Genomic DNA, 21,231 nt, shown 5'->3' on the forward strand with positions numbered 1-21,231 from the left:
CCCTCTGCCTCCAGACAGGAGTTGCTTGAACCACCCCTTCTGTCTGGCCTGTCACCAGGGAAGGACGTGCCACTTCTGCCAGAACCTGTTATCCAGCACCTTCTTTTGTGCTTCCTGGCCTCTGAAGGAGCAGAATCCCTGGGAGAGGAACCCAGAAAGAAATTATACTTTTGAAAAATACAGAACAAAATTGCTTCAGGTCTCTATTTTTGAAACAGACTTGTTTGTTATGATGGTCTGTCTCTGTACTGACAGCCTAGATTTTCAACAACTATCAAATCCCCATGCGGGTTCCATATCCTGTTGTTGGGTTTCAAGTGTTCTTTGCTCAAATTCTGTTTTGTTTAGGTCTTCTCCCTCTGGCAACAGCAGGCTAACTCAGGGCTGTCTTTAAAAGTGATCCAGGAAGATGGATTATCTGTGGAACAAAAGAAATTGTAAGTGGCTGCCTTCAGTGTTTATGCTTGCTTCCTAAGTCGTGCATGTCTGTTCTCTCTGCAGGATGACTTGCGTTATGTAACACAGGGGTCTTGGCTTCTAAAAGGGCCGACACAGTCACTTTAGTGCTGCCAACTTGCAGGTAGCAAGAGCCCTTGGGGAAATGAAAGTCAAGAAAGATGAAATCCACCAAGAATCAGAAACCCATTGTATTACCAGGGGTTTCAGGCCAGCCTTCCTATGCGGGCACACCAGTTGCATTTTATTTAAGTCAGCAAGATGCTTGTTTTGGAAGTGTTGACTCTGTCACAGGACTCTGGCTTGAACGCATCAGAACAAGTTATGTAAAGTATGTGCATCATAGGGATTAATATATTGTTACTGATTTCAAAGAGGAAGGGAGAAGGAGAGAGAGAGAGAGAGAGAAACAGCAATGATGAGAGAGAATCATTGATCGGCTGCCTCCTGCATGCCCCACACTGGGTATTAAGCCTGAAACCTGACCGGGAATCGAACCATGACCTCCTGGTTCAGAGGTTGATGCTCAACCACTGAGCCACACCAGCTGGGCTAATCTGTGAGCTTTTGATATTCCAGACACTCCAGTGCACAGAAGCTCTTCGATGTCCTGAGCCATGCTGCCAGGGAGAAACGAAGTCCTCTAAAGCTGCTCTCCGCCAAACTCCCAGAGCTGGACTGGTAAGCTCTGATTTTCTCTTTAGAGATGTTTCATATTCTGGCTTTGAAATGTCAGAAACCTCAGTGTTGGTCCTTTCTAAGCTTTTTTTTTCATGGCTTCTTAGGGATCATAAAAGTTAGTAGTGACACACCATATCCAATGTTATTCTTTAGAGAGAATCTCTAAGGTTTCTTTTTCATCAATTAAATAAGGAGCTTCTCATGTGGATGGGCACAGTAAGGCCAGGCTGGTGATGCTAACACAAGAGCATTCTCTTGCTTTTCTAGGTTTCTCCAGCATTTCGCCATCAGCAGCGTTAGTCAGGAGCCTGTGATGAGGGCCCATCTCCCTGTCCTGCTGCAGCAAACTGAAATCAGCCCTACTCACCGAGTAGAAAATGACAAGGTACAGCAGCTCACCAAATCTGCTGGGAGTTCATGGGAAGAGAACCCCGATAGCCTGGCCTTGATCTTCTGTATCAGTTAACAAGAGTAGCTCAGGCGGAGTCCCTTTTATAGGCCTCTCCCCCTCTTTGGACACTGATGTAATGATGCACATGAAACCTGCTCTATGCAATGTGTACAGGCGTCTGCATTAACCCCAGCCAAGCCTATGGCAGCTTGAAACTCTGGCACCCTGCCGGGCCCTCCCCTTCCTTCTCCAGGCTTTTAAAACTCTTGCTCAGTGCTCTCATGCTGTCAGCTCTTTCTGGTTGTGACAAGGACTTACCTGGCAGTGGGTGACACATTGAGCTTAATGATGGGATGGGCCTTGTTAGTTGGGCCTTGCTGGCATCACCAAGGTAAGATGATACTGTATAAACATCACAGAGTGGATTTTAATCTGCTCCCACTCACACTCCCTTCCTCTTAACCCCTCCCACCATTTCTTTGGAGCCATATGTCTTTATATGCTCAAAGAGGGCATTTATTTCTGTGAAAATCTAGAAGATGCTCAGCTATAAAAGAAAATAGAACCAGTAAGCAATTAGAAGCCTCGTTTTTCCCTTAGGCAAGAGTTTTAAAATGATATTGCCTACTTGTTATATTTTGTTTAAAGGCGCTATAGGCCCTGGCCGGGTACTTTGTTGGTTAGTGTTGTCTGGATACACCAAGGTTGCAGGTTTGATCCCCGGTCAGGGGACATACAAGAAGAAACCAATGAATGCATAAATAAATGGAACAACAATATTTCTCTCTCTCTATAAAAATCAGTAAAAAATATTTTAAAAGGTGCCATACGACTGTCCTTAAAATAAGAAGGTGTCTGGCTATAAGCATGTGTGCTATGATTTGAGAGGCTGAGGCCTGGGCACTGAGAAAAGGAAATTTGGATGGGAGGAGGATAAACAAAAAGTGAGTTACATGGAATACTCCCCACAGGGGCAGAAAGGGATACAAAGTAGGGGCCTGGTCAGAGGGGAGGTGGGAGAGCTTCTGCTTCCCAAAAAGAGGAGGGATCCATTGCCATCTCTCTGCTGACCAGTGAGTGTCACCGCGCTGAGCTTTAGTGTAAGTTATTTGTGACCAGGCCTGTCCAAGTGAGTCTTGTGTATTGTGATAAAGCACATACTTAAAGAGGCCCTTGCCACACTATGTCACTGTTTCCTTTCCTCCCCTGCTTGACCCTTCTTTGTTAGTGAATTTCTTTGAGTTGCTTTACAATGTCTGCCTGCAGAGGGCCCTGTTTTCTTATGGCTGTGTATTAAAGTTGGGACAGCCCAGCCTGGGTCTTCTTCTCACCATCAAAATTCAAAGGACAAAAGGCCACCACCAGCCTCTGCTTCAGGGAATTCAGCTCCTCATGCTGGGCAACTTTAATGTGCAAACATTTCACAAAACCCTACATGTGGACATTTTGCTCCCCAGAGGTCAGTCTGAGCAGAGCAAAGAGAAGTGGAACCAGCTCTGAGCTGAGTTGTAGGAAGAAGCTGACACCTGCATCCCCAGCCAATTTTTAATGCCTAACATCCTACAATGTATTCTCCTTGCAGCACTCAGGACCTCGCCCCACTAATCATTTTTATTAGAGTAAAATATATGTTAAAAAAAAAAAAAAAAAAACCTCAAAGAAAAAAAAAAGACTCAAAAATGCTTCCTACACCAGTTTGTTTCCTCAGCTCAGGCTATGCAGCTTGGAGGGCAGGGCAGCCAGACAAAAACATCTACAGTGCCACTGGTCTCCTTGGCTGAGGTTACTATGCCAGTTGAGCCTATGGCATTTTGGTTCCAGACCTCCTTTCTGCCTAGTATTTTCCATTGTATTTTAATTGATCTAGTCAGTGTGCTCTATGGAAATTATAATACTAATACAAAATTTAAAAAGTGTTTGCTATGTGCCAGACAATGTTCTAAGCACTTTACATATATTAACTCTAATCATCACACCTACCTCGAAAGGTAGTTTCTATTGTTAGCCCAAGGTCATCACAAAGCTAGTGAGTGCTGGTGCTGAAGTTCAAACTCACAGAACCTGGCGCCAGCAGCCTGTTCTCTCACACAGTGCTGCCTCCCCAATGCATCACAAACCCACATGGCTTTTCTTTCACGTAGGTCATTATCAGCATTGTGACTGGCCTCCCGGGATGTCATGCTAGCGAGCTCTGTGCTTTTCTGGTCACTCTGCATAAGGAATATGGCAGGTTAGTATGGCTGCCGCCTTTGCTTTGGGGAAAGGGAAACCTTGGACACGTACTGCCCTTTGGTGTAACTGGTATCAGCACAGTAGTCATCACTCATCCATTCATTTGACACATTTGTACTGAGCACTTTCTGTATGCCAGGCACTGCTCTAAGTGTGGAGGACAAATGAACAAAACAGACACGAAAATCTCTGCCCTCGTGGAGCTTACATTCTCGTGTGGGAAGACAATTAACCAGATACGGAAAATCGTGTAGTGAAAAGTACGATGGAGAAAATAAAGCAGAGAAGGCTATGGGGATTCCTGGGCTGGGAGGTTGGGGTGGGAGCAGGGATGCCAGCTTTAACGGGGAGACCTCACTAAGAAGGTGACATTCGAGCAAAGGCCTGAGAGAGTGAGGGAATGACCCCCTGGGCATCTGGACGAGCACTGTCACCGCCGGACCAGCGCCGGCGAAGGCCTGGGAAGGTGCCTTGTCCGCAGGGTGATTCAGGGCCAGGGTGGTTAGAACTTGGGACTGCCTGAGTTCAGGTGCAGCTGGGACATGTTGGCTCAGGTGAAACTGGGGAACCATTCATCCATCACTTCCACCTGGCTGGCAGGTTACTCAACAACCCTTGCTCACTGAACCAGGCATTTAGTATCTAGTCAGTCTACTTCAAAGTAAGGCATCCTGATGGAGGCTGGAGGGATTGAGAAGACTGCAGTGGCCCAGAGGTTTGGGAGTTTTGGGTGGGAGGTTGTGGAGGCTGGAGAGACAAGTTTTAGAGAGGTGTGAGGGAGATATTGGACCTCCCTTATATAAGTACTAAGTAGTTAACCAGTTTCTCCCTCATTTCCATTGCTTTTGTTCTGCAATCAGTCTAAATTCTTCACTCTGCACATTTCTTATTCTCAGCAAGCATTTTATTGAACACCAGACTGAAGCCATTGTATTGAATGGTCCTTCAGGAAGTGACTGCCTGGTCAGGAGTCTTTCTCAGCTCTGAAGCCTATTGGCCTTTTTCCCTGTGGCAAGGAGTTTCCTGTCATAAGCTCCAGTGGCAGTGGTGTCGAGATAGGGGGCTCCAAACCCAGGCAGTACCCTCTGCCTGTTTCTGTGGTGCCAGGATTGCTCTCTCCTGTACCGATGGATTCACTGGGCAGAATGTCTGACATTTGAATCCACAACTGAGCTGCCGGGCCAGGCCTTCAGGTGGCACCCAAAGTGAGATCACACTTGCCATTTCCAGGTGGATGGTGTACCGCCAAGTCATGGACAGCTCTGAGTGTTTTCATGCTGCCCACTTCCAGAAGTACCTTTCCAGTGCCCTGGAGGCCCAGCGGAACCGCTCTGCCCGCCAGTCAGCCTACATCCGCAAGAAGACCAGATTGTTGGTGGTGTTACAAGGGTGAGCACTGGGAGTCTGGGGACAGTGGGGTAGGGTGGTGGCATTGTCACTGCTGTTACTTAATGTGTAGCTCACCTGGGACACAGAACAAACTCCACATGTGTATGAGCAGGGTCTGCACTACATAGAAAGGCCTTAAATGAGAAGGACTCCTGTTGCCATCCTGTGGCCTGGAGTAGCTGGTGTAGCTTGCACACAAGTTTTAGGTTTGACTTTAACATCATACTATCGCCAAAAGGTGGGAATTAGGGAGGTTTTCTAGGTAAGTTTCTTTGATAATTCTTATAACAATAGTGATCCCTAAGCCTCTTCCTTCACTGTTTAGGCAAGGGAGCTTCAGCGGTTTCAGCCCTCCCTCATATGGAGTTGCAGAGACAGCCCCCACACTCTGCAGCCTCCAGCCCCACCATCCTGAGGATGGCTGGTCCAGGAGGGTTTCCTGAGACTGTCGGTGAAGAGCTTGATTAGTCCAGCTGAACAAGGAGCTCCCTGAGAGGACAGGTTTGACTGTGTACCACTGCTCCCAGCACCCTGGCTACAAGGAGCTTACCTTGACCTCTTGTAAGGCCACCCAGGAAGGAGCCCCATGCAGGTCTATCACCCCCTTAGAGGAGACTGTGCCGAAATGCAGGCCCTGCTCTTCACTGGTGTCACTGTGGTTGGTGATAAAGACTCTTGTGGCAGTTCTCATAAACTGCTTTTGTGCTCTGCTGGTTCTTGTGCTTGTAATAATAATGATTTGCAATTGGCTGATTGTTTCCAGTAAATAGGCCCAGATAATGGTGAGAGTTGGAGGAAAGCCAGGTCAGTGGTCCTGAGCAGGAAATGGGCAAGGCTGTGCACCCCACCAGGCATCATTCCTCTCCCTCATGCCTGTTCTCACCCTGCCCTGGGCTTCCCTTCTGTCAGCCCCTTTGTGGGCTGAGGTTGTGGAAGCCACACAGCAAGTGTCTGAGTTGAAACCACTTGTTTTCTTTTGTTTTTTTCCATCGCTTATAATGGTCAAAATAATAGATTGGCCCCTGTCAGAGTTGAGAGTCAGTTGGGGTATGGACCTGGAGTCAAATTTGTCAATTTAACATTGTGCAGCTAAGGTAATTTTCCATCTTCTGTCACTTCATAGACCATCGTTGATTCCTTGTCTCTGATTGTGCAAGTCTGCAAAAGTGTCAGCTGTGCTGGCTGCTCTGGACTGCAGTGACAGTGTATGGCCAGCCCATTCTTGTCCTCTCAGACACAGCCCTGGGATTCTAGGGACCTCAGATTTCTTAACAGACTCAAGCCAGGATGCCAGCTAAATGCTGTGGCTCTCACGAAGACACTGTCCTTACAGGCTGGTCCTATTCTCTTGAGGCTCAGCAGGGAACTTGTGGCAGCCTCCTTTGTGAATGTCCATCTTCTTGGGGCTGGACCTCCGAGCCCAGTATTGAGATTGCTGGTGAAGGGTAACCCCAGAGGCTTCTCAAATTGAGAATGTATTCCTTTAATGTTACTTTACTCTTCATTTATAGGATTCTTTGGGGGAAACCTGTGGTTGGGGCTGAGTTTTATTTTGCCCCTAGAGTGGCCTGGTTCCATTTGACTTACTGCAGCAGTGGGGGCAGTGGTGTTGAGCTTGACATCAAGTGGAGCTATTAGTTGTTACTGTAAAAATTAATGTATTTTGAAATTACAAAATTTTTAATGGAGGACAGAACAGTGGTTGTCAGGAGTTAGAGATGAGAGTGGGGGACAGAAGGGAGGTGTGTGTGGTTATAAAAGGGATCCTTATGGCGGTGAAGCTGTTCAGTATCTTGACTATGGTCGTGAATATAGGAACCTACACAGACGACAGAATTCTATAGAACTACATACATATAACACACAAATAAGTAAAACTGGATAAATCTGAATTCCTTAAAAGTTAATTTTAAGGAATTGGTTTATACTTTGGAAGGTTATAAAAATCATTCTTTCAATTATCTACATTTAAAACGAAGTATCTCAAAAATAAACAAATAAAATAAAACTAAGTATCTCTCTAAAAAAAAAATTTGAATTAATGTGCCCAGTCGATGTGGCTCGGTGGTTGAGATGAACCAGGAGGTCACGGTTAGATTCCTAGTCAGAGCACACGCCCAAGTTGCAGGCTCAATCCCCAGTAGGGGGCGTGCAGGAGGCAGCCAATCAATGATTATCTCTCATCATTGATGTTTCTATCTCTCCCTCTCCCTTCCTCTCTGAAATCAATAAAAAAAATACATATATTTTTTTAAACATTGAATTAATGTAAAACGTGTTCCCAAATTCTAGGCTTAGATTGCAAACATAAAACAGAGCCCAAAGGACACTTGAATGGGATATCTGTTATTTCAGAGGAAAGAAAGTTCAAGTCCTGCTAGGGTTTTGTTTGGGTTTTTGGTTATTTTTAATAAGGAGAGTACAGACAAAAAAGAGGCAAACATGAAGAACCAATTTATTGCCTTCATCATGCATTCAGGCAGTTTAGCCAAAGTGGCCGGGTGCAGTCTGACAGCTGAAGTGGCCTGTTCCTTCGGTGGTGAGGACGGCCTCCTTCTGTGTGGAGGCCATGCCCAGTGTGATTGCTGTAAGGCAGGGGCTGGGGAGAGAGGAAGGGTCTATCTAGCACAGTGATGGCGAACCTTTTGAGCTCGGCGTGTCAACATTTTGAAAAACCCTAACTTAACTCTGGTGCCGTGTCACATATAGAGCTTTTTTGATATTTGCAACCATAGTAAAACAAAGACTTATATTTTTTATATTTATTTTATTTATTTAAATGCCATTTAACAAAGAAAAATCAACCAAAAAAAATGAGTTCACGTGTCACCTCTGACACGAGTGTCATAGGTTCGCCATCACTGGTCTAGTAGGACCCCTCAGTAAGTAGAGTGAATGACACTTAGGGCTTCCTCTCTTGCCACAGGGGCTCTTGGCTGCAGTGCGCAGATGCATCATGTAGATGCACTAGCGCCAGTGATGGCGAACGCATTATTTTGGTTGATTTTTCTTTGTTAAATTGCATTTAAATATATAAAATACATATCAAAAATATACATGTTTGTTTTACTATGGTTGCAAGTATCAAAAAATTTCTATATGTGACACGGCACCAGAGTTAAGTTAGGGTTTTTCAAAATGCTGACACGCCGAGCTCAAAAGGTTCGCCATCACTGCACTAGCCTCACCAAGGAGCCTGTGGCCTGTTTCCACTCTAAGCTTTTTCATTCAAATAAATGAAGATTAATGGAATGCTCTGAAAACCTGACAATTCCCCAGTCACCCTCTCTAAGGGTAAACCTATTGTGTTAGAATGACCAAAATCGGCAGGACTGGCTTATAAAACTTTTTTTTTTTTTAATAGTTCATTGATTCTTAGAGAGAGAGGAAGGAAGAAGGAGAGAGGGAAAGAGAAACATAGAAGTGAGAGAGAAACATCCATCAGCTGCCTCCGGCATTGCCTCGAGCCCACTTGTGCCCTGACCTGGAATCGAATCAGCAACCTTTCTGTGCATGGGACAATACCTAACCCACTGAGCCACACCAGCCACAGCTGTAAATCTTTTTCAGTTCTTTTTTACCCAAGAAATGAGAAGCCTTGCCCTAGCTGGCGTGGCTGAGTGGATAGAGTGCCGGCCTGAAGACTGAAGGGTCTCATGTTCAATTCCCGTCAAGGGCACATGCCCAGGTTGCAGGCTCTATCCCCAGTAGGGGGCGTGAAGAAGACAGCCAATCAGTGATTCTCATCATTAATGTTTCTCTCCCTTTCCCTTCCTCTCTGAAATCAATAAAAATATATTTTTTTAAAAAAAGAAAGGAGAGTCTCTATAGGTTCATACCAAATATGGAAATTTAAAAAGCTCCAAAGACTCTTTTAGAATCAGGGAAAAGCTCATGCTGAGGAGCAAGGATGGGACACTTAACCATGGGAGTTATATCTATTAAACATGACCATAAAGAGATTTGAGGCAATGTGCAAGCATCAGTCCTGCTTACCACATGTACGTAAGGACCTGGCAGTGTGGGCAATGTGGGGGTCACTCCTGGCATCTAGGCCCACTCAGACACTGCAGAACCAGTGGAGAGAACTTCACATTGTTGTACACAGGCAGGGGGAGAAACCTTCAAAAAAAGCCAGTGAGCCATGACTGGGTAGCTCAGTTGGTTAAAGCACCGTCCCGATACACCAAGGTTGTGGGTTCAATCCCCAGTGAGAGCACATACAAGAATCAATAAATGAATGCATAAATAAGTGGAATGACTCCTCTCCTCTTCTCTCTCCTCCCATCACCTTCTCTCTTCTCTCTTCTCTCTTCCTCTCTCTCTGTCTCTCCCTGCTCCCACCCTCCCTTCCTCTTTTCTCCTAAAAATTAAAAATGAAAAGTCAGTGAGCAGCCCAGCCAGTGTGGCTCAGTTGGTTGAGCATTGTCCCATGCACTAGGAGGTCGCCAATTCAATTCCTGGTCAAGGTACATGCCTGGGTTATAGGCTCAATCCTGGTAGGAGACCAGCAGGGGTAGCTGATACATATTTCACTCTCACATCAGTGTTTCTCTCTCGTTCTCCTTCTCTCTCTAAAAATCAATTAAAAATCTTTTTAAAAAATCATATTACAGTCCAGCCAATATGGTTTGGTGGTTGAGCATTGACCTATGAACCAGGAGGTCACGGTTCAGTTGTTGTGGGCTCGATCCCCGGTAGGGGGCATGCAGGAGGCAGCTGATCAATGATTCTCTCATCGTTGATGTTTCTCTTTCTCCTTCTCCCTTCCTCTCTGAAATCAATAAAAACGTATTTTTAAAAAATTGTTTAAAGAAAGAAAAAGAAAAGCTGATGATCAGAGGGCTCACTCTAAAGGCTCTCTGGCTACCAGGCCCTCACTGGGGAATTCTAGAAGCTAGCACACCCTGTTCTTTACTAAAGCACTGCTGGTTTGTAGGGACTGAGGCAGACCTGGGGGGGAGTGCTAAAATTGTAATCTGGGATAGAGCCAAGTGTCGTTTTACAGATGAGTTGTTTGTAGTAACTCAGAAAATGGCTCAGGCAGGCTGTACCTATCCTGCCAGCCACCACAACTGCCCTCCCAAGGGCCCAGGATAAGACCCAGGCCCATGTGATCAGCAAGCCTGCCCATCAGCTTTGCCTTCCCTCCATTGAAACTGACCTTTTAGTCATAGGCTGGGCCAGTCAGGAAATGTTCTCCACAAAGTGAAGAGGGCAGGTTCCCTCTTGTAGTGGCCATGTTTCTAGGTGGGGTTGAATGTCCACTCATTCATCTACCCTGCTTTAGACACCATATAGATTACAGCACTCAACAACCACCTTCCATCTTAATTGCAGAGACAGACTATAAATAAATAAGAAAATACAGAGTATGTAGCTGATGTTCAGTGCTTTGGAGAAGAATTGGAGCAGGAGAAGGTTGTGCCAGAGAGGGGGTTGCTGTTATCACATAGGCTGTATAAAGTCAGAGAGCACCTCCCTCACAAAAGAGTGAGAGTAAGCCCTGCAGGCATCTGAGCAAAGCACGTCACATGAGGGGACAGTGAGTGCGTGGTGGAAGTATGCCTGGGATATTCAGGGAAGAGCCAGGAAGCCAAAGTTGCTGATTCAGGTAAGGGAAGGAATAGTAGATGAAACTCTTTTATGCAGTGTGGGGGACAGGTCTTAGAGGGCTATTGGGCCATTGTAAGAGCTTTGGCTTTCACATTGAGTGGGATGGAAGCAACTCACTCAGTAGCTTAGCACAATGAGATTAGTACTATCTCTCTGGTTTCTGTGTTGAAGACAGTTAGAGAGAGGCAAGGCCAGAAGCAGGGGGCCATTGAAATAGCTGTGGGGGTGATCTAGGCAAGAGATGATAGTGTTTGGACCGAGTAGTAGTGTGGTAATATGAGCAGTAATGTCATTCTAGTTATGTTCTGAAGAGTGAGAAAAAATGGCCCTAACTTGTTTGGCTCAGTGGATAGAGCATCAGCCTGCGGAATGAAAGGTCCCGGGTTCATTTGCGGTCAAGGGCACATGCCCGGGTTTTGGACTCAATCCCCAGTAGGGGGCTTGGAGGAGGCAGCCAATAAGATTGAGAAAAAATGGAGTCAAGAGACAAATCTTTTTGCCCAGCAGCTGAAGGAGTGGTCTCTAAAAATGGGGGGAAAAGGAGACATATGTAATACTATATGTAATACTTTAAACAATGAAGAATTAAAAAAGATCAGAAAGGAATTCACAAATATTATAATAGTTACATTGAATTAGTGATTACATTGAATAATTGATTTTCAGGCCTTGGGAGGAGCAGGTGTGGGGGAATTGGGTCATGAACATATTAAGTTCTAAGTGAAAATGTCAAATTGACTCTGCACATCTGGAGTTTGGAGGGAGTTCCAGGCAGGAGATACAAATGCAAGGGTATTTGACACATGTCTCCCAACGTGGAAAGGTACCTGATGAACCCCCTTTTCTCTCTTGCCTACATGTTCTGTGAGGTAGTAGGAGAGGAAAGAGCTATTTTAAGAAAAATAGACCAATGCAGGAGCTCCTAACTTGATCAGAAAACAGGCCTAAGAACACCAAGTCCCACTCTCAGAGCCCCATAGTCACCTGTGAAGACTTACCTTTACCCTGGGGTCTGGGGATTGAATGCTACCCACTCTTGCACAGTTATGAGGACTAATGGAACTTGGGAATGCAGAAACACTGTGGATTCCAGTGGCTCCAAATCATAAAGTGGGGTGACTCCAAGAACCCAATCATCGGCTACTCCTCTTGGTCCTCCTTCCACTCTTGCTCAAGCCATTCGGCATTCTCCTTTTTCCCCCACCCCACTCTGCCACCCCAATCAGTAAACTAACCATTTCCTTTTTTTCCTCAGCTACACAGATGTTATTGATGTTGTCCAGGCCCTGCAGACCCATCCAGACTCAAATGTCAAGTCTTCCTTCACCATTGGTGCCATCACAGTGTGTGTGGAGCCCCTGAGCTGCTACATGGAGCACAGGTACACTCCTAAGATCACCTCCAGCCCACAGGACATGGTGTGTTTAATGTACAGAAAGCAACACACTAGAAGGAGACACATCTTTATGTGTTTGTCTTTTGGAACACATCAGTCTACCTTATATACAATAAATGCTCAGTTGTTACTGGATTAGTGCCCGGTTCTGAGAAGACCCCTTTGGACTGGCAGCCTCTCCCCACTGTTTTTTGTGTGCTGAAGAGGCAGTGAAACTGGGACAGCATCTCCCAGAAAGAAATGCCCAGGGCAGCCTTTCCTTCTGTCTGTACTGCATAGGAGGGGCCTGTGTCCCAAGGCACTTGGAGCTTCTCAAAGATACTTTTTCATATGGTGAAGCCATCTGAAAGCCGTTTTATCTCGTTAATGACACTCATTCTCACTGCTAGCAGGGGAACTTTTTTTCTAACTTTGGAAGTAATATAAGAACAGCAGCCCTAACCGCTTTGGCTCAGTGGATAGAGCATCAGCCTGCAGACAAAGGGTCCCAGGTTTGATTCCGGTCAAGGGCATGTACCTTGGTTGCGGGCACATCCCCAGGAGGGAGTACACAGGAGGCAGCTGATCAATGTTTCTAACTCTCTATCCCTCTCCCTTCCTCTCTGTAAAAAAATCAATAAAATATATATTTTTTAAAAAGAACAGCAAAGAAAATTGGGTAATAATTCGTCCATAATCTCACTAATTCAATGTAACTATTATAATATTTGTGAATTCCTTTCTGATCTTTTTTAATTCTTCATTGTTTAAAGTATTACATATAGTATTACATATGTCTCCTTTTTCCCCCATTGACCTCTCCCTGGCCTCCCTCACCCCTAGCACATGCCCTCACCACCCCCTAGTGTCTGTAACCATTGGTTATGCTTATATGCATGCATACAAGTCCTTTGGTTGATCTCGTACCCCACTCCCCTGCCTTTCCTCTAAAGTTTGACAGTCTGTTCGATGCTTCTCTGTCTCTGGATTATTTTTGTTCATTGGTTTATGTTGTTCATTATATTCCACAAATGAGTGAGATCATGTGATATTTATCTTTCTCCAACTGGCTTATTTCGCTTAGCATATTGCTGTCCATGTCCATCCATGCTGTTATGTATAGTAAGAGTTCCTTCTTTTTTACTGCAGTGTAGTATTCCATTGTATAGATGTACCACAGTTTTTTAATCCACTCATCTGCTGATGGGCACTTAGGCTGTTTCTAAATCTTAGCTATTATAAATTGTGCTGCTATGAACATATGGGTGCATATGTCCTTTCTGATTTCTTCGGACATATTCCTAGAAGTGGGATTACTGGGTTGAATGGGAGTTCCATTTTTAATTTTTTAAAGAAACTATACTGTTTTCCACAGTGGCTGCACTAGTCTGCATTCCCACCAGCAGTACACGAGGGTTCCTTTTTCTCTACATCCTCTCCAGCACTTGTCAATTTGTTGATGATAGCCATTCTGACAGATACCTCATTGACGTTTTGATTTGCATCTCTCAGATGACTTAGTGACTTTGAGCATGTTTTCATATGTTTCTTGGCCTTCTGTATGTCCACTTTCAAAAAGTGTCTATTTAAGCCCTTTGCCTATCTTTTTATTGGATTTCCATCTTCCTTTTGTTAAGATGTATGAGTTCCCTATAAATTTTGGAGATTAGGCCCTTATTGGATATAACATTGGCAAATATGTTCTCCCATGCAGTGGCTTTCTTGTTGTTTTGTTAATGGTTTCTTTTGCTGTTCAGAAGATTTTTTTTTCTTTTTTTTTTTATTATTAGTTAAGGTATTACAAATGTGTCCTCATCCCCCCCATTAAAGAAGATTTTTATTTTGATGTAGTCCCATTTGTTTATTTTCTCCTTAGTTTCCATTGTCCTAGGAACTGTATCGTAAAGATATTGCCACGACATATGTCTGATATCTTGCTGCCTATGGATTCTTCTAAAATTTTTATGGTTTCTTGTCTTACATTTAAGTCCTTTATCCATTTTGTGTTTTTATGGTTTCCTGTCTTACGTTGAAGTTCTTTATCCATTTATGGTATAAGTTGGTGGTCTAGTTTCATTTTTTTGCATGTATCTGTCCAATTTTCCCAACACCATTTATTGAAGAGACTGTCTTGACTCTATTGTATGCTCTTGCCTCCTTTGTCAAATATTAATTGAGCATAATGGCTTGGGTCGATTTCTGGGTTCTCTGTTCTGTTCCATTGGTCTATATGTCTGTTCTTGTGCCAGTACCAGGCAGTTTTGAGAACAGTGGCTTTGTAATATATTGTAATATAGCTTGATATCTGGTATTGTGATCCCTCCTACTTTGTTCTTCCCTTTCTGATCTTTTTATTTGCATGCTTTTTTACAGTTGTGATATATTGTACATATAATTTTATAATATTATTCTTCTTAGGTTAACCTATAAACAAACATATATGTTAACATATGTATGTTCTTGTATCACACTAGTAATTACATTTTTATTAATTACATAATCATTATGTGGGTGAACATAATTGTCTTAATCATTTTACCACTGTTAGTTACATAGGATGGCTCCAACTTTTCACTATTATAAATAACTAGAGGCCCGGTGCACAAAAATTTGTGCACTCGGCGGGGACGAGGGGGTCCCTCAGCCCGGCCTGTGCCCTCTCGCAGTCTGGGATCCCTCGGGAGATAACGACCTGCTGGCTTAGGCCTGCTCCTGGGTGGCAGAGGACAGGCCCAATCCCTAGGTGCAGCCCCTGGTCGGGCTCAGAGCAGGGTCAATTGGGGAGTTGGGGCGCCGCCCCCTGTCATGCACAGAGCAGGGCGGATTGGGAGGTTGAGATGCCACCCTCAGTCACGCTCAGGGTAGGGCCGATTGGGGGGTTGGGGCACCGCCCCCTGTCACACTCAAGGCAGGGTCAATGGGGAGGTTGCGGCGCCACCCCCTGTCACGCACAGAGCAGGGCCAATTGGGGGTTGGGGCGCTGCCCCCTGTCACGCACAGAGCAGGGCCCATCAGGGGGGTTGGGGCTCCGTACTGTGTCATGCACAGAGCAGGGCCAATCAGGGGGTTGGGGCGCTGTCCCCTGTCACGCACAGAGCAGGGCCCATCAGAGGGGTTGGGGCTCCGTACCCTGTCACGCACAGAGCAGGGCCCATCAGGGGGTTGGGGAGCTCCCCCCTGTCACGCACAGAGCAGGGCCCATCAGGGGGTTGGGGAGCTCCCCGCTGTCACGCACAGAGCAGGGCCGATCAGGGGGTTGAGGAGCTCCCCCCTGTCACTCACAGAGTAGGGCCGATAGGGGAGTTGGGGCACCGCCCCCTGTCACACACAGAGCAGGGCGGATCAGGAGGTTGGGGCGCCGCCCTCTATCACCCACAGAGCAGGGCCGATCGGGGGTTGGGGCGCCGCCACTGTCACACTCAGGGCAGGGCCAGTGGGGAGGTTATGGCTCTACCCCATCACACACAGAGCAGGGCCACACCCCCCCCCCCCACTGTCACACACAGAGCCGCAGGGCGATCAGGGGGTTTGGGCGCTGCCCCCTGTCACGCTGATCCCGGTGCCGGGGGGCCTCGTGGCTCCGCTGATCCTGGTGCTGGGAGGCATATTACCCTTTAACTATATAGGATAGGGGCCTGGTGCACGGGTGGGTGCTGGCTGGTTTACCCTGAAGGGTGTCCTGGATCAGGGTGGGGGTCCCCACTGGGGTGCCTGGCCAGCCTGGGTGAGGGGATTATGGCTGTTTGCAGCTGGTCACACATCCTTCAGGGTGGGGGTCCCCACTGGGGTGCCTGGCCAGCCTGGGTGAGGGGATTATGGCTGTTTGCAGCTGGTCACACACCCTTCAGGGTGGGGGTCCCCACTGGGGTGCCTGGCCAGTCTGGGTGAGGGGCTGAGGGCTGTTTTCAGGCTGGCGGGTAACTAAAGCTCCCAACCGTTCCTTTTTTTCTTTTTCTTTTTTTTTTATTCTGGGCCAGCTTTAGCTTTGAGGCTTGGCTCCAGCTCTTAGGCCTCCGCTGCTGAAAGTAGGTTTCTGGCCTTTGCTTACAATGTTGTGATCCTGCTGGCTGAAGCCCGGCGGACTAAAACAGGTTTCTGGGGTTTTGTTTAGCTTCTATATTTGTTACATAGTTGCTTAGAGTTGCAGCTCAGAGGCCTGCAGCGGCAGGCAGGGAACGTTGGAGTCCTCCGTCACTAAAGCAAGCAAGCCTCATGTTAGTTTCAAGCTGCCTGGCTGCCGGCTGCCATCTTGGCTGGCAGTTAATTTGCATATCTCGCTGATTAGCCAATGGGAAGGGTAGCGGTCGTATGCCAATTACCATGTTTCTCTTTTATTAGATAGGATACTGTGGGAACACCTTTATCCATATAACCTTCTCAAATTTCAGAGAATTTCCTTAGACTAGATTCCTCAGAGAGATATTATTAATTAAGTGTATTATACGTTTATTACCTTTTATTCACATTTCCACATTGCCATTTTGAGTGGGTTTTACAGTTCACACTGCCCCAGTAGTGTCTGGAATTACCTGTTTCATCATGAAATCATTCCTTAGTGGGGAGAGTTTCAAGCATTACATTGTCTCCTCAGAGCTATTTAACTTCCTCTCCCTTTAGCCTAGTGCCGTGATCAGCAAACCACGGCTCGCAATCCACACGCGGCTCTTTGGCCCCTTGAGTGTGGCTCTTCCACAAAATACCATGTGCGGGTGCGCACGTACAGTGCGATTGAAACTTCGTGGCCCATGCACAGAAGTCAGTATTTTGTGGAAGAGCCACACTCAAGGGGCCAAAGAGCTGCCTGTGGCTCGCAAGCCGCAGTTTGCCAACCACTGGCTAGTGGAATATATCCCAAATCTGTAATCATGTGGTCTTTCTGGCTAGTCCTTATTATTATTATTATTATCCCCTGGTAAATGATTGATCTATTCTTATACCTTCACCTGAAAAAGCTCCCTTCCTATCTGAGTCACAAGTTTGGTATCTTTAAATTTCTCATAGAAATTACATTAGAGATTATGTCCCTAATCACCTTGTCTGATCCCTATTCAGACAGATACCTCATTCACCATTCTCTCCATTTTCTGTGAGCAAGGTTCTTCTCCCCATAGAAAAGCCAAGGTGTTCTGTTTTCCTTCTTCTTAGGTTAGGTTACTGTAATGAAGGCTGAACATCACCATTGTACTGTGGATTTCCATGCTGACTCAACATGCAAGTCTTTCTACCATTCATGTCTCTTCTTTTTCTTGTTTATTTAAAAGATGAATTAAAGCAGAAGGAGGTCTAACATGGGACTAGATAACTACCATAGATGCTACTGTTAAAAAAAAAGGTAGGGGGGACTCTTTCTCCCTCCCCACGTGGGAGTCTGTGCTTGTCCTTCAATAAATTTCCACCTTTGCTATATAAAAAAAAAAAAAAGTTAGGGCCCTGACCGGTGTGGCTCAGTGGATAGAGCGTCGGCCTGCAGACTGAAGGGTCCCGAGTTCGAGTCCGGTCAAGGGCATGTACCTGGGTTGCGGGCGCATCCCCAGTAGGGGGTGTGCAGGAGGCAGCCGATCATGTTTCAAACTCTCTATCCCTCTCCCTTCCTCTCTGTTGAAAAAAAAAAAAAGATAGGAAGAGATAATAATAAGGAAACAACAGATGGAAGTTATACTTCAGAAAAATTAGCCCAAAGAAATACTCTTCTGCACTGTGAAGAAAAAAAAAAATTAAGGAGAATAGGAGCTAATAGGGTGGGGTAGAGAGAGCTCAAGGAAGAGATATGAGAGGTCTGGGGAGCCCTAGCCAGGTAACTCAGTTGGTTATCATCCCGATGTGCCAAGGTCGCAGGTTCGATCCTGGTCAGGGCACATGCCAGGACCAACCAGTGGCCTTAGCTGGTGTGGCTCAGTTGGTTGAGCATTGTCCCATGCACCCAGAGGTTGCAGGTTCGATTCCCAATCAGGACACATGCCCAGGTTGTGGGCTCGATTCCCAATAGGGGGCAAGCAGGAGGCAGACAATTGATGTTTCTCTCTCATCAATGTTTCTATCTGTCTCTCCCTCTCCCTTCCTTTCTCTCTAAAATCAATAAAAATATTTAAAAAAAAAAAAAGTAAACCAGTGAATGCACAAATGGGTGGAATAACAAATCAATGTTTCTCTCTCAAAAAAAAAAAATAAGTGGGAATAGGTCATCGTAGTCTTGCTTTTTCTTTCTGTAAAGTGGGGTTAGTATGGCTTCTTTAATCTAGGAGGTAGACTAGATTCAGGATGGACCTATGTGAGATTTGCCTGATGTCTTTATTTTAGTGTGTTTCATTCATTGAATTTCTATTGAGTGATTGCTGTATGCCAGGACCATTCTAATCATTGAAGAGGCAGCAAGGAACAAGTTAACCCAGGTCTCTGCGTTTTTGTGAATATACACATGAGAATTTTGGGACACATGTTTTGGGACAGATTAGATCAGTATCATTTATTGATTGACTAAAATTTTATATAAATCAGGTACTTGGTTGGAACATGAGAAAATGCATGATACCATACCTACATAAAACTTAGGAGTATATTATAACCACAACTGTTTTTGTTATTCAGAGGTAGAGCTGGTCAGCAACCACAATAGTATATGCATTATTTCAATGTTTGTTGGTGCAGAACTTGTCTACTATGTTCAGGACTCCTAAGCCAGGCACTCTTTAATATTACAGTTTAGTAGGGAGGATGAGTGAGCCAGCATTTATTTTGCACTGTTTGTCAAGCACTCTGATGCTTTACCCCTCTTTTTTTTTTTAAATTGAATCTTTATTGTTCAGATTATTACATTTGTTCCTCTTTTTTTTCCCCCATCCTCCCAGCTCCCACCCCACCCTCCGCCCTCACTCCCCACCCACTGTCCTCATCCATAGGTGCACGATTATTGTCCAGTCTCTTTTCGCATCTCCCACACCCCTTTCCCCCCCAAGAATAGTCAGTCCATTCCCTTCCTATGTCCCTGATTCTATTATGATCACCAGATTATTTATTCACTTGATTCTTAGATTCACTTGTTGATAGATGCATATTTGTTGTTCATAATTTGTATCTTTACCTTTTTTTTTCTTCTTCCTCTTCTTAAAGGATACCTTTCAGCATGTCATATAATACTGGTTTGGTGGTGATGAACTCCTTTAGCTTTTCCTTATCTGTGAAGCTCTTTATCTGACCTTCAGTTCTGAATGATAGCTTTGCTGGATAAAGTAATCTTGGTTGTAGGTTCTTGGTATTCATCACTTTGAATATTTCTTGCCATTCCCTTCTGGCCTGCAAAGTTTCTGTTGAGAAATCAGCTGACAGTCGTATGGGTATTCCCTTGTAGGTAACTGGGTTTCTTTCTCTTGCTGCTTTTAAGATTCTCTCTTTGTCTTTTGCTCTTGGCATTTTAATTATGATGTGTCTTGGTGTGGTCCTCTTTGGATTCCTTTTGTTTGGGGTTCTCTGCGCTTCCTGGACCTGTAAGTCTATTTTTTCACCAGGTGGGGGAAGTTTTCTGTCATTATTTCTTCAAATAGGTTTTCAATATCTTGCTCTCTCTCATCTTCTGGCACCCCTATAATTCTGATGTTGGTACACTTGAAGCTGTCCCAGAGGCTCCTTACACTATCTTCGTATTTTCGGATTCTATTTTCATTTTGCTTTTCTGGTTGGGTGTTTTTTGTTTCTTCGCATTTCGAATCTTTGACTTGATTCTTGCGCTCCTCTGGTCTGCTGTTGGGTGTCTGTATAATATTCTTTATTTCAGTCAGTGTATGCTTAATTTCTAGTTGGTTCTTTATCACAACATCGAGGGTCTCATTAGATTTCTTGAGGATCTCACTACATTTATCGGCGGCTTCTAGACAGTTCTTAAGAGACCTTAAAAGTGTGGTTCTGAACTCAATACCCTCCATTGACAGTTTTGTCCTGTTTCTTTGTCTCCGCATTTTTTATGCTTTCTTGGTACACCCCCAAGTGGTCTTTGTGCGCAGTCTTGTTGCCTTTAAGCCTTGATTGATGTCGGCAATACCGGGGGTGATTTGACCTCCAGGCCAACTGGCTATCTGCTTTACCCCTCTTAATTCTCTAAATCCTCCTTTAAGGTAGGCTTCATTGTCATATTTTACCACGAGAGAGCCGCTCAGAAAAATTAAGTAATTTTCCACATGCCACATCAATGGCATGTACATAATTAATCATGATATAGAGTAGGAAGTACCATAATAAAATATGCTTGTATAATGCAGTTTTATACAAAATATGAAGAAGCGGTGATAGCTCCTCTTTGAATTTGAAAGAAAGCCAGAGTATGAATTTGAAGGACCGGGATCCCAAAGATGCCAAGATATGAGAAATTGTATTCCAGTTTTAGGGAATCATATGTATGTGCAAGTCCGTGTGTTCTGAATATTTTCTTTGCAGATGCTTAAAGGGAGCAGCTTGATGTCCTCAGGCCTTCTCAGATCCCTTAAGGGGGAACTCTGATCAACCTTACTAAAATGCCTGGCTGTGAGAAGCAAGCAGGATGCTAAGAAGGGCCTTTCAGGTCACAAGCACTTGATGGGGACAGACACTTTCTAACAATATATTTGCTGTAGGGGAGAGGGTGTTCAGTGAACAGTGAGTGCAGGGAAGTCAGTGAGTTTTGTTCTTGAAAGATTGGTGTGGATGTTCCAAGGCTCTTGACCTTGCTCAGAGCACATAGGGGGTTCCTCCTTGGAATTCTTCAGAGACCATGAGGCAGCCAGGCAAGAGCAACCCAAGAAGTGGTATTCATCCAGCTCATTCACTCACCAAATTTGGTTCCAAGTGATGTGTGCCTGGCTGGTTTTAGAAATCAAATAGAAGAATGAAGACTTGCCACCACCAAGGGAAACCCCCCCGGTGTTTTGAATAGCATTAATACCTGCCACATAGACCAGAAACAGTTCAGAAGTGTGGCTTCAGTAAGCATCCTACTTGCAGGGAAAGGAAACAGAAACTCTGTGGTGCCAAGCAGACCTGGGCCCTGCATCAGCCCTCCCACTTCCTGGCTTCATGTGCAGCCTTGGGCAAAGTGCTTGACTGCTTAGTCATCCTACACTCATTC

The 21,231-nt window shown here is 45.1% G+C and overlaps 1 protein-coding gene across 3 annotated transcripts in view; it reads left to right on the top strand.

Annotated features, from left to right (window-relative positions):
- Positions 1–21,231, top strand: part of DNAAF9 (dynein axonemal assembly factor 9) — a 137,247-nt gene that overhangs the window by 95,018 nt on the left and 20,998 nt on the right. For all 3 annotated transcript variants that reach the window (XM_059705665.1, XM_059705663.1, XM_059705664.1), the window contains 6 exons: positions 349–437; positions 1,036–1,137; positions 1,405–1,522; positions 3,670–3,758; positions 4,991–5,149; positions 12,021–12,146. In XM_059705665.1, the coding sequence (XP_059561648.1) occupies positions 349–437; positions 1,036–1,137; positions 1,405–1,522; positions 3,670–3,758; positions 4,991–5,149; positions 12,021–12,146 (683 nt within the window). The remainder of the gene's footprint in view (positions 1–348; positions 438–1,035; positions 1,138–1,404; positions 1,523–3,669; positions 3,759–4,990; positions 5,150–12,020; positions 12,147–21,231) is intronic.

The sequence above is a fragment of the Myotis daubentonii genome, chromosome 8, assembly GCF_963259705.1.
Source record: "Myotis daubentonii chromosome 8, mMyoDau2.1, whole genome shotgun sequence".
In the NCBI taxonomy this organism is placed as follows: domain Eukaryota; kingdom Metazoa; phylum Chordata; class Mammalia; order Chiroptera; family Vespertilionidae; genus Myotis; species Myotis daubentonii.